Genomic DNA, 15,543 nt, shown 5'->3' on the forward strand with positions numbered 1-15,543 from the left:
TAAACCTCTTTTCTCTTTGACTTCATATGTGTTGATTTTAATAAAAATATTAATGTCAGATATTAATCAGTGCTACATTTCCAAAGCTTAAGTTTTGTGAAGAAACGTTGAGCTTACTTTGAAACTCTGTGTGTTTTATATTCATCTCCTTCCCTCTTCCATGTGGCCAGAACAGAACTCAGAGGAGGCTTGGGGCCCAGTTCCTCGTCCTGCACTGCCCAGCATGGTTGGCAATAGCCACAGGGGGCTGTCTAAATTAACCCAAATTAAATGAAATTAGAGTTTTAGTTCCTTAGTTGCACGAGCCCCATTTCCAGGGTTCAGTCACTGCGTGTGGCTGACAACTAACTACCATATTTGATAGCTCGGAGAAAAAACGATTCCACCATTGTGGGAAGTTCTGCTACACAGCACTGCTCTAGGCAAACTGAGCCAGACTTGGGGAACCCTCGTGTAGCGGGAGGTCCAGCATGGTGAAAGCCAGCATACTCAGCTGTGAAATCCCCAGTGAGAAAGGTTGCCTGAGGTCAGGTCACCCAGCAGGGAAGCTGTAGGTTGACAGGATGGTGTGGGGTTTCAGACTGCTCTCGAGTGCCTCAGTCTTTAATGTGGACCAGTAGCCAAGGACATTTATGGACCACGAAACTTCAATGTGAAAGAGCACAACCAAAGGGCAAAAAATGGGGGAAAAAAGAAAAGGGGAAAGTGGGGGGAGGGAGGGAGGAAGAGGAAGCAGACCTACTTGGAGGAAAGCTAGATACGGAAAACAGTTGTTTTTTTTTTTTAAATTAGTCTTAATATCCCTGGAGATCTGAGGTGAAGATATTGCTCCATAAATCAACAAGAAGATGCTAGTGGGGGAGACCGAGATGGAAAGTAGGAAGGAAAAACGGTGCAGATTAGACTTGATCAAGAAGGCCGACATCTGACTAATAGGACTTCCAGAAAGAGAAGGGGGAACAGAGAGTAGAAAGTTTTTAATGCTAATGATGATGCAAGACTATACCCCGGAGCGGGGGGCGGGGGGGGGGCGGCGAAGGACCGGCAGGCAGTGCGGGGACCCCCACCGAGGCGCTTACCCCAGTGCTGCGTACGACAGGGTGCAGGAACCTCGCGGCCTCCTGGGGAAAGTGGGCTGTGCACAGAGGCCAGCAACCCCAGGGGGCCTCAGTTTCTCAGTGTGGCACTGGGGGAGACAGCTGTGCTTCGGAAGCCCAGAGGGAGTACGGTCTTCCTGGGCAGTCGACGGATGTGAGGGTGGGGCACCATTCTCAGACAGGCAGGACTCAGAAGACTGGGCTCTTTCTTGGGAAGCTCACAGAGGGAGCGCTCCCGCATACGAGTGAGTGGTCCAAACAGGAGAGCCACCAGGGTGGCCCAGGGTGACTGCGAGCTGTGGGCGAGGAGCAGCCGGACAGGACCAGAAGGGCGAGGCCCCAGGTGGGCAGGCTGGTCAGCAGCTGGTGAAACCCAGGAGCTTACCTGACTGGTTGGCTATTTAGAAATACTATTGACAGGTTTGACACACCCAGCGGGGCATTTCCGAGCAAGGTGGCCGGTGCACACAGAGGAAGGGAAGCCGGTGAAAGAGGCAGTGGCTGTCACCACCAGAGAGAAGGGGCACGCTTGGCTGTAGAAACGTAAACAGTACAGGAATGATTCCTTATGATACCTGGCGCTTTAGAACAAACCTGTCGGAACCCCTGACTTATGTTGTGCTTTAAAATGAATGATTCTAAGAATCACAAATTTCTTTCTCTTGAAGAAAGTTCTTGCAAGGACAAGGACTTCCAGATACCTCGTTGACTTGCAAGTGAATCCACGCAGTTGGGTTAATTATAAAGGATTGATGAAATCACAGTTAGCGATTGATTTAGTGATTGGAAATGAATGGCACGTTCATCCTCCTGTGATAATATACTTCATATAAGTGAACAAACACAACCTTTATAACAGATTCTCTAAGGACATGTATGTTCTACCAGACATCCAGTCTCTAGGCTAAAGGTCACAGTTCTTAATCGTGGGACAAATGCTATTAACACCAACTTTCAAAGGAGATCTTTGCCGTTTTCAACAAACTTATTAGAAACTTGATTTCCAGTCCTCAAGTACAGAATTTTGATACAGATACAGCTTAAATTTTGTCTTATGAAGTACAGGGTTATTAATTATCCAAAGCCCTCGAAGGCCCTGTGTTAACGGTTCCCTCAAATACTATTCTGACTTATCATGTAGGTTTCGAGCACACTGTTATTACAATATTTGGGACTTAGAAAAACCTCATCCCATAAATAGCTTTTAACTTAACCAGACATTATAAGAAATGGAAATTGGGATGATGGGAGAAGAGAAAGATGGGTAATGAAGAGGGCTCAGTGTTTGTCTACAGTAACAGGAAATAAAACACATGTCCAAATACCTTCACACGTAAGACACAGCAGTGTGAGCATAGTATCGAAAAAGATAAGAGCAGTTGGCAAAAAGAGGATATAAAGCATGTTAAAAGTGGCTGTCTTGGGGAGTGGGGAAGGGTGATATGGGTGTTGCTTTTCGTTAGTACTTTTCGTCATTTTGATTCTGTGTTTTAAAACTTTTTCATAAAAATAAAAATGTAAGGTAAATGTAATAGAATATGTAATTTAAACAGTGGCAGCATGATGACCAGGTGGGAGCAGGAAGTGGGCCCCCCCTGGAGACTCTGAGAGGGCAGCTGTAGGGGTCTTGCTGAGTTCTCTGCCCACCACCCTCCTCTGTTAATGTTTTGGTCTTGAGCGAAGGTCTGTCCAAGTAAAACATTGGTGTCAGGATTTTTTCTTTTGGAAGACCTTTTGATAGACTTTGATTCCTGGTTCCCTCCTCACGTCCAGTTGTTTTTCACCTGGGCTACTTGATGGTGGGTGATGGTCCATCACGTCCTTCCCTGAGTCGCTGCTGCCCAGATGGTCAGAGTGGACGGAGCTGGACCTAGACCCCGCGGGCAGACCCAGCTGCGCTTGCCTCTAGCCCCAGGAGTTTAACATTATTTTGTCGCATGCGAGGTAAAGACCGTAACCTAAAGACTGTGTATTAGAAGTTACATGGCTACAGACACTTAAGGACCAAGGGTTAGCACTCAAAGTAACGTTTTCTGTCTCAGCAGCAGGCATTCAGATGACTGAATTATTCACCAGTGGATTTCACGGTTTTCCTTTGTACTCTCGTAGGTGGCACTGGTGTTTCCTAATAGCGACCCTGTCATGTTCACTGTTGCGTTCTATGGGTGTCTCCTGGCAGAGCTGGTTCCTGTCCCCATCGAAGTGCCACTAACAAGAAAGGTAGCAAGCGCGGTGCAGGCCCCAGGTTCACGGTCTCTGACGCTGCATCCTGAAGTCCACGCGTCCATTCGCAGGCCTTAGTCTCCTCACTCCAGGTGCCGTCTGGAGCCGGGGGACAGGCTGGCGGGTCTCAGAGAGATTAGAGCAGCTTCATCTCCAGACGCTCCTTTTATGTATCTCGCTGGTGACAAGGGCACTGGAACAGCTGTTGGTGGGGCCAGTATCACTTGCTTGAATTTCCCAACAGAAACTAACATTTTCTCCTCCAATGCATAGAAGTTGGGATTTGATGAGGTTTTGTTAAATCATTTCTCAAAATGGTGTGTTTATTGATAATAACTTTCATTTCTTGGGGATAAGTAAATCATTACAGAGATGTCTTTTAGCTCACTTCTAAGTGATAGTTTTAAACATATGACATTCTCTTGCGTTTCTGTTCACTTCCATAACAGCGAGCAGCTTTCATCGCTGACAGATGACTTCTGGCCGGGGCAGGGGGCGGGTTGCTGGTGTTCTGGGTGGCTATTACATTTTAGGTATAAATACCGGTAATCTGATTATTGAAGAATAGATCATTTTAGGAGTAGATTCCGCATGTATTTTAGAAAATCATAGTTTTCTATGGTATCCCAGTGCTCAGGCAGTTGTTCACATGAGCATTATCAGCAAGAAATATTCAAGAATCCCAAAGGTGAAGCTTGTGAATAAAAGCAGTATATCCCGAAGGATAATATGTGATGAACAGATATTTGAATACCAGGATTCTTAGGGTAAAACTAGAGTTTGTAAAATTTATAAGAAGAAAATGATAAAACTCTACTGAAGGACATATTCTGTGTGGAAATAATTAAGATTGCTAAGGGTCAGGCCTGCCCATATTAATCAGTAAATTTCAAACACAAATCAAGCGTAAATTTCAATGCTGTTATGTTTGGAGTTTATTAAAATGGTATTAAATGTCATTTGCAAGAAAAAAGTTTGAGAAATTAGCCCATTACCCAGAACTTTATATGTCATGGCAGAAAATATATCTTTCAAATTTAAAAACAATTGTATTTTATTTGGATGAAAACATAGTATATACCTATAGTATATACCTACACAGGGCTGAATTGTCCTAATTTTCCACGGGCTGAGAGAAAGAGTTCTGCTCTGTGTGAGCTGAGCACCTCTGCCTTCTCTGTTTCTGCAGGACGCTGGCAGCCAGCAGGTCGGGTTTCTGCTGGGCAGCTGTGGCGTCGCCCTGGCCCTGACCACGGACGCTTGTCAGAAAGGCCTGCCCAAGGCCCAGACCGGAGAGGTGGCGGCCTTCAAAGGTGGGCCTGTGGGCGGGCAGCATGCGGCCCAGTTCTCTGCCAAACCGGGCCCTCGGGCGTCCTTTCCTGTCAGTGACAGTTACAGAGACGGAAGGGCCTTCAGGAAAAGCGAGGCCGTGTTCTAGGCCTTGGGGAATCTTGCTCCTCGCCTGGGTCAGGCTCTCGACCTGTGCTGTCCAGCCTGGGGGCCACTGGCCATCAGACATAAGTTCATAAAGGTTCAGTGAGGCGAGGCTCCTCAGCTGTCAGCAGCTCGGGCTGCATGTTGGGCGGCAGAGGCGCCGTTGCGGGGAGCAAAGACTCCTGACCCTCACCTCTGCCGTGTCCCTGTCTGCACCCTCACAGGTTGGCCCCCCCTCACCTGGCTGGTGATAGACGGGAAGCACCTGACTAAGCCCCCCAAGGATTGGCACCCATCGGCGCAGGACGCGGGGGCCGGGACCGCCTACATCGAGGTAGCCACCTCGCCTGGCGAGGCTGAAACAGACCCCTGTGTTCAGGGCTTGTTCCCCGAGTGTAGCTGCTGCTGCTTAGATCACAGGCAACAGCTTCTGTGCTTTGCCTTCACCCCAGAAAGATGAGGTGTCCTGTGGGAACTCACTGAGATCCTCCCCTGGGGACCAGCCCGCGTGCCCTGTCGCCCTCGGTACCTGCCCAGGGTGACCCGACTTCAGCTGAGGGTGTCACCTCGAGGGCCTGGGCGTGAAGTGCGCTCCAGTTGAACCGATGGTTGGTGAAGGGGGACAGCCTCCAGAGACATCGCCTAACGAGCTTGTGCTTTTGAAATCTTGCAGTATAAAACCAGCAAAGAAGGCAGCACCGTGGGGGTCGCGGTGTCCCACGCATCCCTGCTGGCACAGTGCCAGGCTCTGACCCAGGCATGCGGCTACTCAGAAGGTGAGGGTGTGGGGCGGCTCTCCAGCCGGGCACAAGGCACCTGGATGCTGTCCGCGTAGCATCTGCTGTTTAATCCAGGTCGTGCGGCTCGCGAGCTCGGGGCCTCTGCTCTCCTGGACAGGTGGAGTTTGGACATTGGCGTTACAGAGCGTGAAACCCACTCACTACCCATTGGTCTGTGCCCAGTGAGCTGAGGGGCAGCGCATTTTGCATTTTCTTAGCGGGGCGCACTTTTTCGTACTGTTTTCTGTGGCTGGCTTTGGCTTAAGCTGTCACACACTCGGAGGTACCAGTGGAATATTTGTGGTCAGGGCTTGTCTCTTGGCAATGTACCGGCAGCTCCCTCTTCACTGTGAAATATCAGCTATGTAACGTAGAGAACTTTACTTCTTTCCACTAAAATACTGGAATTGAACAAAACCAGGAAGTAAATTGAGTGGTATGTGTGAAATCTGACATATCAGTGTTTAGAAGCAAGGGCTAGCTGAGGGCGCCGGGCAAGACTTCGGTGGCCATTTGGAAAAGGATTTTAGGTGTGTTCAAGGGCCTGCGTAGTTTTTTTTTAATTCTATCAAATCAGGTCCCCCGGTTTTCTTTTTCTTCAGATCCAGTGCTAACCATACATGTATCACCTATAACTTGGGCTCTTTAGCCAACAAGGGAACGTGTGTACAGTATTCTTAGCAGAATGCAGCAGCATTTCCTGGCACACAAACCAAACTTCCTATTCACTGTTGGGTGTTCCTCCTGTGGGTGCGCCTGGCAGCCCCAGGCTCTGTCCTCTGCCTGAGCTCTGAGCTCAGGGCTGTGCTGGAAGCGGCCCTGGGACCCCAGCTACCGCTGCGCCCTACAGCACGCTCGGCACAGCCTCTGGGAGAGAGAGTGGGCAGGAGGGAAGGAACAATCTCTGAAGGGAAGTGACACAGGGAGCCTGTGACACTTCCCGGGGCTGCAGGATGACGTGAGAAGTGGGGGTGTGCGGGCGTAGGGTTTGAGAGGTGAGAGACCTGCCACGGTCCTTCATCTCCACATCCAAGCCTGCAGCCTCTGGAGTGTATGCTGCTCCCTGTGTTTCCAGATTAGTGATCAGCAGATTCTCCGTTTTAATCCACAGTTGTATGACCTTCTACTTTTATGTTTTTCCAGTAATTTGAATAACCAAGTAACTTGATAACCAACATTATTGATTGATTGGTGCATGGCATTTGGGAGCGCTGTGTATCTTTCCTAAAACTCTTATATGTTGATGATGTAATCATCTCAGGGTTTCTCTGAAAATGCACATGACTTGTGAGGAGGGTCACTCCCCACAAGTCATGGTTAAACACGTGGTTTAACCATCTTTGTCCTCTTTCAGCTGAAACATTAACAAATGTGCTGGATTTCAAAAGGGATGCCGGCCTGTGGCATGGAGTGTTAACAGTGAGTGCTGTGTCTAAAAGACCTGACTGTTAGAGGGAGGGTTGCTAACGTTTCACGTCCGTGGGTGACACCAAACCCTGTCATAGCTGATGGATAACGCTTAGTCGTGTTGGTGTGAACGGTGTCTCTGGACTGAGCTGTCCTGTGAGCAGAGCTCTGATGCTCTCTGTGCCTTTCCTGGCGGGGTGCGTGCCCAGCCCCGACCGCTCGTCTCTTTGCAGAGTGTCATGAACAGGATGCACGTGGTCAGCATCCCATACGCGCTGATGAAGGCGAACCCACTCTCCTGGATTCAGAAAGTGTGTGCGTATAAAGGTAACGGAAATAGCACCATCTCTCCATTCATCCTTCATTAGAGAAGTCTCTTTGAATTCATCTTTGGCGATTAGGAAAAAATAAAGCAGCATGCAGAACCGCAGGCGTGTGTGGGCCGGGGCCAGGCTCCCCTACAGCTGTGGTGGGTCTGAGTTGCCAGCGCTGGGGAGCTGGGGGGTCGTGGAGGACAGCTCTTCTCTGCAAGGGCCGTAGACTCCTAACTTTATTCTCTCACAGAAATGCTCCTAATTCTTAGTTCTTGAGGTGGTTTTGATTTGAAGTTAGGGCTCTTCAAGCTACCAGTAGCAAAGCTGTGTACTCAAAGCGGCTTATGACCCAGAGTGAGGGGGCTGCCCGTGGGGCCCAGCCTGCCCTGCTGTCCACCTGTGGTCAGTCGGTGCTTCCGCAGCACGGCCACACCTGCGTGGTCTGAGCGTCCCTCTGGCTCTGCTTCGGCGGAGCTCGGGGGCACCTTTAGTCACCCCTGAGGGGGACTCGGGCTTTTTTCGCACTGACTTGTCCCGGGTGGCCGTGTGCTTGCCGACTGCACCGATGATGGTGCCAGTTACCGATGTGGACGTGGGCTGTGCTCTGTGGCGTGTTGGGCGCTGTCTCTGTTTACCCTGTCTAATGGAGGAGAACCAAAGTCTGGTGGGGCGTTTGGCGGGTGCCTCTGCTGGTGAGAGCAGGGCCGGGAATGAGGCCCAGCCCGTCTGTTCACATCGGGGGCCTCCCCGCAGCCCCACGTCCCCGGGGTCCCCAGCACAGGGCAGGCCCAGCCTCATGGCTGTGGAAGGGGCAGCTCGAGAGGGAGGGGCCAGTGTGGGGAGAGCAGAGAGGCTCCGAGAGAGAATCAGTTGCGAACGAGCGAGTTGATTTCTAGGTACGCTGGGCGGGGAGGCCGGGCGGCAGGGAGCACGCGGCCTGCTCTGTGTGCACGCGCCCCTGACGCAGGCGCGTCCCCGCCCCCCCGCAGCCCGGGCCGCGCTGGTGAAGTCCCGCGACATGCACTGGTCGCTCTTGGCGCAGCGAGGTCAGAGGGACGTCAGCCTCAGCTCCCTGCGCCTGCTGGTCGTGGCCGACGGTGCGAACCCGTGTGAGTACCGCCTGCCCACCCCTGCCCCCGCGGGCCAGCCGCCGGGGCTCAGGGCTGAGCCGGAACGTGTTGGGTGCCCCGTGGACATGGGTGCGTCTCCTGCTCTGTGACTCGGGGTCTCGTGGTGACTCACGGGTGCGTCTCAGATGTGTTTGTCAGGCCTCTCCGTTTAAAGTGGTTTTGACACAGTGGACGGGAGGTCCATGCCTGAGCAGGTCTGACCAGAGTGTAGATACAGCCAGAGCCCGGTTCAGGCTCCCAGCCTGTGGCCTGTGCCCCACTGCACTGGCGTGGCCGCTGCGCGTTCCCGGCCGCCCCGTGTCCTCCCGGCGAGTTTTTTCACTGCTTTAACACCTGTGTATCACTGTTCGTGCACTGAATCCGCCCCGGACCAGAGGCTGCCTTTCATCTAATACCCTGTCCAGCTGTGGCCCCGACACTCGGGAGGGCACCCTACATTCTAGCACCCCAAAGCCTCTTGTTCCCTCCACCCACCCCGAACCCCGAGGGCCCCGCCGTCCTGCCTCCAAAGCACCAGGAGCTGCTGGCTTCTCCAAGCCTCCACTGCGGTGCACCCGTCGAGCCACCAGGAGCCCGTCCCGGGGCTGCTGCCCCCCAGACCCCAGATCCCACCACTCCGAGTGCCCATCACTTCCCTGTAGCTCCGAGCCCTCTGGACGGTCTTGTGTGTCCTCTGCTGGACACAAGGACCCATGACCAGGTCCCCTCCTTCCCTGGAGCCTCGCTGTGCAGAGAGAGGGTGCAGGTTATGGTGCAGCCCCGGGGCCCCAGTGGGTGCAGGGCTGTGCTGACTCAGGCCCTGAGCGAGCAGCACCCAGCCTCCTAGGAGCTGAGTTTTCGTGGCCCGGTGACACTGGCGGAGAAGCAGGGACAGAGAGCTAGGCTGTGCCCACAGGAGAGGCACGGCAGGGCCGCCTGGCAGAGGCTGCAGCTCCAAGGCACGCCCAGGAGAGGGCGCGCACGTGGCCGGGGCCTCAAGCGGTGGAAGGTTCGGCTGCGGCTCCTGGGTCACCTCCCCCTTGGCAGAGCTGCCAGGAGGCGGGTGAGGCCGTGGGTTAGACCTCAGAGACAACGCGGGGCTGAGAGTTGGCTGCTTGTTTGCTGGTGATTTGAGAACGCGCCCTGTTTTTCATGGAAAGAGCCCCACCCCCTCCCCATGAGACTTTGACTGTGAGGTGAAGGGGTGCAGCCTCCAGGCCCGGCGCCGGGCGTCCCCCACGCCGCGTGCCCGTCGGCCTTGCACTCAGCTCTTGCGTCCACTCTGTCTCACGCAGGGTCCATATCCTCCTGTGACGCGTTCCTCAACGTCTTCCAGGCCAGAGGGCTGAGGCCGGAGGTGATCTGTCCCTGCGCCAGTTCCCCGGAGGCGCTCACGGTGGCCATCCGCAGGTAGACCGTGCTGTAGACGCTTAGTTCTTCCTCGTTCAGCCGAACTACCTGTGGTAGCAGATTTGGTTGATCTGTTCCTGAGCAGGAGAAATCGAGAGCAGCGACTGGCCCTGGGCCCGTTTCCCAGGTGTGTTGGTGCTGTAATGGGGCAGCCCCAGGTGCCACATCCAGCAGCCTGTGTTGGCCGCACGTCCCACACCGGCCTGGTTTGTGGCGCGAGTTCGATAGCGGCTCCCTGGGTCGCCACCTCTGGATTCTTGCAGCACGCGGGCTGGTTTTCCCGAGTGTTCCTCCGATCAGGAAGGCCTTGTGTCCCGCAGTAAACACTGCAGCCAGGACTCGCCCCTATTCCAGGGCAGGGTGGCCGGTGGCCAGTGCACATCAGCTGTGGACGGGGGTCTGTGCCTGTGGGACCCTTGACCTCCCAGTGGTGCCCCCAGCCCCTCCGCCCCCCAGGCTGCATTGTCTCTGGGCTCATCCATGTCGCTCCGCGGGCCTCCGCAGGTGTGCCCCTCGGCTCACCTTCCTGCCCACGTCGTCCACGCTGCCCTGAGCGCCATCCTCGGGTAGAGGGCAGCGTCCTTGCAGCTGAGGGTGACTTAGTGTTAATTTTCCACCCTCAACTCAAATTAGCCTCAGCTGTGGTCTTGTGTTACATCTGTGTATTTATAAATAGTGGTGTAAGTGATGGTAAAATTTTAGTAATAATTAGCATTGAAAACAACGTCTTTATTCTTTACAGACCATAAGGTGTTCTTCGTTCCTTTGTTCTGTGGTGATTTCTTGTGCTCAGCAGAGTAGTGTTTTCCCGCTGGAGAAGATACGACATTTGTTTCTCAGCATCCTGGTTCCTGCTGCTGCGAAACTAATCAGGCCCAAACTTGGCGTCGCAAACAGCAGCAGTCACTTTCCTCCCTCTCCTGCTTCCCACGGTCAGGAGTTGGGAAGGGCTGCTCAGGGCAGTTCTGCCGGTAGTTTGATGGTCTCGGGCTGGCACGGGCTGGGGAGTGGCCGGCGCTTCGTTGTTCCTGCGTGCGGTCCCAGGCTCCTTCCCCTGGCTTTGGTGCTCGCAGGCTTGCTCCCAGGAGGCGTGTCGCTCTGCTCACCTGCTGCTCGGGGCTCCGGGGGATGTCCCAGGACGGCCTGGTGGAAGCGTCCTTGCGGCCCACAGGGCCCCCCTGCAGAGGAGTGCGTGGGGTGGGGCGTCGTGCAGACCTGTGGAGATAACATGCTGCCCCCCAAGGTCCTGCAGCCAACGTCCCCACAGCCGGCGCAGACGGGCACCTGGCTGCTCATCGTCCTGTCGGCAGGGGGCCGTGGTCCTACGCCCACGGGCTCTTTCCCCTTGTCAGTTAATCAGTTTTGTTTCCAGGCCGCCTGACCTGGGGGGCCCTCCTCCAAGAAGAGCTGTGCTGTCGATGAGCTGCCTCAGTCACGGGGTGATCAGACTGGACGCGGAAGAGAAGCTTTCGGTCCTGACGGTTCAGGACGTCGGTCAGGTGATGCCTGGAGGTGAGGTCACAGCTGGGGATGGTCTTGTCCTGCGGCCGGGTGGCAGCAAAGGCTCTGGAGCACGTGAGCACCAGAGGGCTTCAGGTGATTCCCCATGTGAATTGGGATTTTAATTAGTAACATATTTTTTGCTTTTTGCCTCCCTTTGTATCAAGTTAAAGTTGTGCTGAAATACGAGGTGTGTCTATGGCCTGTGAACCGGACTCTGGTTCCCCACCGTTGGGGAAGTAGTGCCAGAGCTCGGGTTCTGGGTGCTCACTGCGCACCAGGCAGTCGTCACGCCTCTCTCGAGGCCAGGCGTCAATCTCAGACCCCTGGACGTCTGCAGGTAACCCGGTGATGAGACTGTCTCTACATCCTGACAAGGGCCTGTTAGGGGAGCAGCGTGGCCCTGAAGGTTCCCAGGGATCCCTGTGCTCCCAGAAAGGCCCCGGGCCCAGATGACGCATGCGTCGCGGGGTGTCTGTGCCGCCGTGGCAGCCGGCGAGCGCAGGAAGGTGACGGCGCTGTGCCCTGAAGCTCCCCCCGCAGGCGCGAGCACACGCGGGACCCTGCGCAGGGTCATGGGGGAGAGTTGAGAGCAGAGCCGGGCCCGGGAGGCCCTGCGGCACTGAGATGGGGAGCGCCCCTCACCGCAGTGACCCCGTGGCTGCTCCAGCTGCCCTCCTCCCCGTGCTGGCCCTCCTGGGCTCCGGGCAGCTGCCAACCCACCTGGGCACCTCCGGAGAGCGGCCCCATCTCTGCGCCAGTCGCCCCGTCTGCTGCTCTCCGGGGTACAGGGCCTGCGTGGGCGGGGCGTGAGCCGCCCACGCTCGGGGACAGGCTGGGAACCAGTGGGAGGGCCACGGGCCGCGGTCTGGGCCTGTGCGTGTGCCAGAGGTCGGACACGTAGAACAAGGCGGGACGTTTGAGTTTGTTTCTAGTTCCACTTTCTTAGAAGCGTGAGTTGTGTTTTTTCCTTGCATAAGTCTACCAAAAATAAGGACTCAGCGGTTCTGTAGAGGCAGAACTCCAGCATAAACATTTTATGAGGGGTAAAGAGCAGGGTCTTTCTGATTTTTAGTTGTTATGTGGCGAGCACAGTAATTCTTTAAAAGATGGTGAAATATTGTAATAGGTGATTCTTTTGATTGAAAGTATAAGGACTCTCGTTTTATTCTTAAACTTGGACCAGGTTCTGTGTGTGTGCACACACTCCCTCAGGCACGTGTGTGCTCCCTCAGGGGTGTGTGTGGTGTGTGTGTGCACGTGCTCCCTCGGGTGTGTGTGTGTATGTGCACATGCTCCCTTGGGGCGTGTATGTGTGCACGTGCTCCCCTGGGTGTGTGTGTGTGTGTGTGCGCGTGCGTGCACACGCTCCCTCGGGTGTGTGTGTGTCTGTTGCCAGGATTGTTGCAGGTCTGTCAGTGAGGACCTGGGGGGTCTTGTTTTCGGCAGATGCGCAGCCTTCTCTGTGCCAGCCCCAGGGTTGTGTTAGCACGGCTCGCCGGGGTTGTCCCTTTTGGTCTGGTTGTGGCGTGGGCGGGGTCTCTGTTGCATTAGAATGCAGGCGAGTGCATGGATCTGGGGGGAAACGCACACGCAGCAGTGCCACCCTCCGCTGCCTGCCCTCCTGAGGCTCTGGGCCACAGGCGGCCGCATCGGCGGGCATGCTGCTTGGTGAAGACAGAAGGGGGTCATGGGGCCGCGGGAGGGGCCCACGCTCGGGGGGGTCGTCAGGCCTGGTGTGGGAGCCAGCCCGAAAGGCAAAGGTGTGAGCGGGTGGCACCGCCCATCTCCTGCGGGTTCAGGAGGGCGGTGCCGGGGGGGACGACAGAGCCCGCGTGACTGGGAGCATTTCTGTCACCTTCAGGCACCGCGTGTGGAACACGCAGGCTTGTGGCCAGAGGGGTGTGAGTGTCCAAGCCTGGAGCACACGAACTGTTCGTGTCCACCCTGCAGAGGCCAAGCCCGCGGGTCTCTGGGGATGGCCCACCTCAGTGTCCTCTTTGTTCGTGCCCTTGAGGGTTGTTTTCTCTCTTTAGCTAACGTGTGTGTTGTGAAGGTGGAGGGGACCCCTTACCTCTGTAAAACCGATGAAGTTGGAGAAATCTGCGTCAACTCCAGCGCGACGGCGACAGCATACTATGGGCTGCTTGGGATCACAAAGAACATCTTTGAGGTCCGTGCCTGGTCCCTACTTTGTGCAGAGGTCGAGTCCGCAGCTGCGGAGGGGTGGGAGGGGACAGTGCGGCTCTCGGCAGTGCCCGCTCTGTCAGGCCAGCCCTGCGTGGGCACCTCGTGGCCCTGACGGATCCAGGTTGGCCCAGGGAAGCTGGCCTCTGGGCTGGAGCCGTGGGGTCGTCAGGAGAGTCCAGCGAGTGCCCCCCAGACCCCGGGCCGCGACGGGACAGGCCGGGAGGGGGAGCACGGGCCGTGGAGGCCAGGAGCCTGAAGGGGGTCTCACCAGACGGCAGGGACTCTGGCCCTGGTGGGAGCCCCTTCCCCTCCAGGCAGACGCGGTGATGCCCGTCTGAGGAGCCACGCCCGGCACGGGCAGCGCATGCCTGGCCCTCTCTCTCACCTGCCTGCCGCTCGCTTGATCCCTGTGGACCACGCCTAACCTTGTCCTCCCCACTCTGTGCAGACTGTCCCAGTCACGGCAGGGGGCACGCCCGTCTCCGACAGACCTTTCACCAGGACGGGGCTGCTGGGCTTCATCGGGCCTGTGAGTATATCCCGCTGGCAGCCCTGGGCCTGCAGATGGGCTCAGAGCTGGGGAGGGGTGCTGCTCTGCATCCCCTGTGCACAGGACGCCCCCAACAGAGTCCCGGCCTCCAGAACGTCACTGGGGCCAAGCTGGGGAGCCCTGTCTGTAGCGCAGGAGCATCAAGTCCTTAACAGACTTCACCCTCAGCTGCATTCCCATCTCTGACCTTTCCGGTGCTGATGCCTGCCCTGGGTGCTCCCTCGCCCCGCCCCGAAAGCCTGCCAGGCTTAGGGCCTCTTCACCCCTGGTGGCCCCTGCCTGGGTCTCCCTGTCACCGTGGGCAGGGGGCCCGCTGGCCCTGTCTGTGAGTTACTTGGTCTCCGAGCTGTCAGGTCTCTGTAGCAGGGCCTGAGCCACAGGGCCTGCCCACGTGTCCGGGGCCCGACCAGCGTCCTTGCCTTCAGGATAACCTGGTCTTCGTCGTGGGCAAGCTGGACGGGCTGATGGTGGTGGGGGTCCGCAGACACAACGCGGATGACATCGTGGCCACCGCACTGGCCGTGGAGCCCATGAAGTTTGTCTACAGAGGCAGGTGATGCGCTGCGGGTCCCCTTGCCGTGCCTTTAGGTTCCTTCTCTAGCTAACCTTCGAGAGGTCTCCTGCAGTGGAAGGAAAGCCTGGTGATTTGAATACACAAAACGTAAAAATTCCTGTTCATCAGAGGAACTTCACAAAGAACAGGATGACATTTGCAGCGAGGATGCCAGAGTTGGAGTCCTTACCGCACACAGAGCTCATGGTTCCTTAGAGGGTGAGATCCAGACCTCGACCTGGGCACGGAGCACAGTGCGCGTGAGGGCGAGGGCACCTGGGCAGCTGCCGGAGAGCCTCGGGAGTGCGGGCTGGAGCGGAGGGCACCCTTTTGCCTGAAATCACCCGAGGCTGTTGTCTCCTGGAATAGAGTCAGTTCGCCTTCTCTGAATGTGTTAGGCAGTCACTTTACAGATTCTCATGTCCATAGAGCACGTAAGGGGGCCCCTGGCCCGGGCCCCGGGCGGCTGGGGCGGGGAGGGGGCACCCTGTCCAGCTTGTCCAGCTCTGAGCTCTCTTTGTCCTGGAGGAGGCAGCCCCTTCTCCTAGTTGGTCCACTCAGCCACTGCACTCCTTCACTGTATTCTTCTCAAGGTAGTGCTTTCGTTACTCAAGCTAAGGTGCCTATAAGCCTGGCTGGAGCCGTCCTTTGAATATACCTTAAAGAAACGATCAGGGAATTCTGCCAGTGGTAGGTGAGCATGGTCTGCCGGCCCTTCTCCGGGTCAGGATGACGGCCGCGAATAAGCACTCGGGAGAAACCAGCAGGGCGGGCAGGCCTGGTGGGTGCGTGCAGCCTGGAGCCGGGGCGCACAGGACTCACAGCAGAAACCGGAGACACCGTCAGTGCAAGTGTCCACCGAGCGGACTCCGGGGTAGCCCACGCCTGCTCCTGGGTGCGTTAGGGAGCCTCGCGTGGCCACCGACACCTGATGGCACCTGGAGGTGAAGCCGGCCCAGCGACTAGCGGGGGTGCAG

The 15,543-nt window shown here is 56.0% G+C and overlaps 1 protein-coding gene across 3 annotated transcripts in view; it reads left to right on the plus strand.

Moving 5' to 3' along the window:
- The window catches only part of DIP2A (disco interacting protein 2 homolog A), a gene marked incomplete at its 3' end in the record, with an annotated part of 90,720 nt that overhangs the window by 47,380 nt on the left and 27,797 nt on the right, over positions 1-15,543 (plus strand). For 2 of the 3 annotated variants that reach the window (XM_082654183.1, XM_082654182.1), the window contains exons 9-20: positions 3,207-3,317; positions 4,510-4,633; positions 4,979-5,088; positions 5,428-5,530; positions 6,888-6,952; positions 7,174-7,267; positions 8,244-8,363; positions 9,659-9,773; positions 11,146-11,285; positions 13,310-13,446; positions 13,912-13,992; positions 14,439-14,570. In XM_082654183.1, the coding sequence (XP_082510309.1) occupies positions 3,207-3,317; positions 4,510-4,633; positions 4,979-5,088; positions 5,428-5,530; positions 6,888-6,952; positions 7,174-7,267; positions 8,244-8,363; positions 9,659-9,773; positions 11,146-11,285; positions 13,310-13,446; positions 13,912-13,992; positions 14,439-14,570 (1,332 nt within the window). Of the gene's footprint in view, positions 1-3,206; positions 3,318-4,509; positions 4,634-4,978; positions 5,089-5,427; positions 5,531-6,887; positions 6,953-7,173; positions 7,268-8,243; positions 8,364-9,658; positions 9,774-11,145; positions 11,286-13,309; positions 13,447-13,911; positions 13,993-14,438; positions 14,571-15,543 lie in introns of those variants that run through there. The other variant, XM_082654181.1, reaches the window with a different exon arrangement.

Source organism: Grampus griseus (assembly GCF_964374135.1).
Source record: "Grampus griseus genome assembly, chromosome: 5".
Classification (NCBI taxonomy): domain Eukaryota; kingdom Metazoa; phylum Chordata; class Mammalia; order Artiodactyla; family Delphinidae; genus Grampus; species Grampus griseus.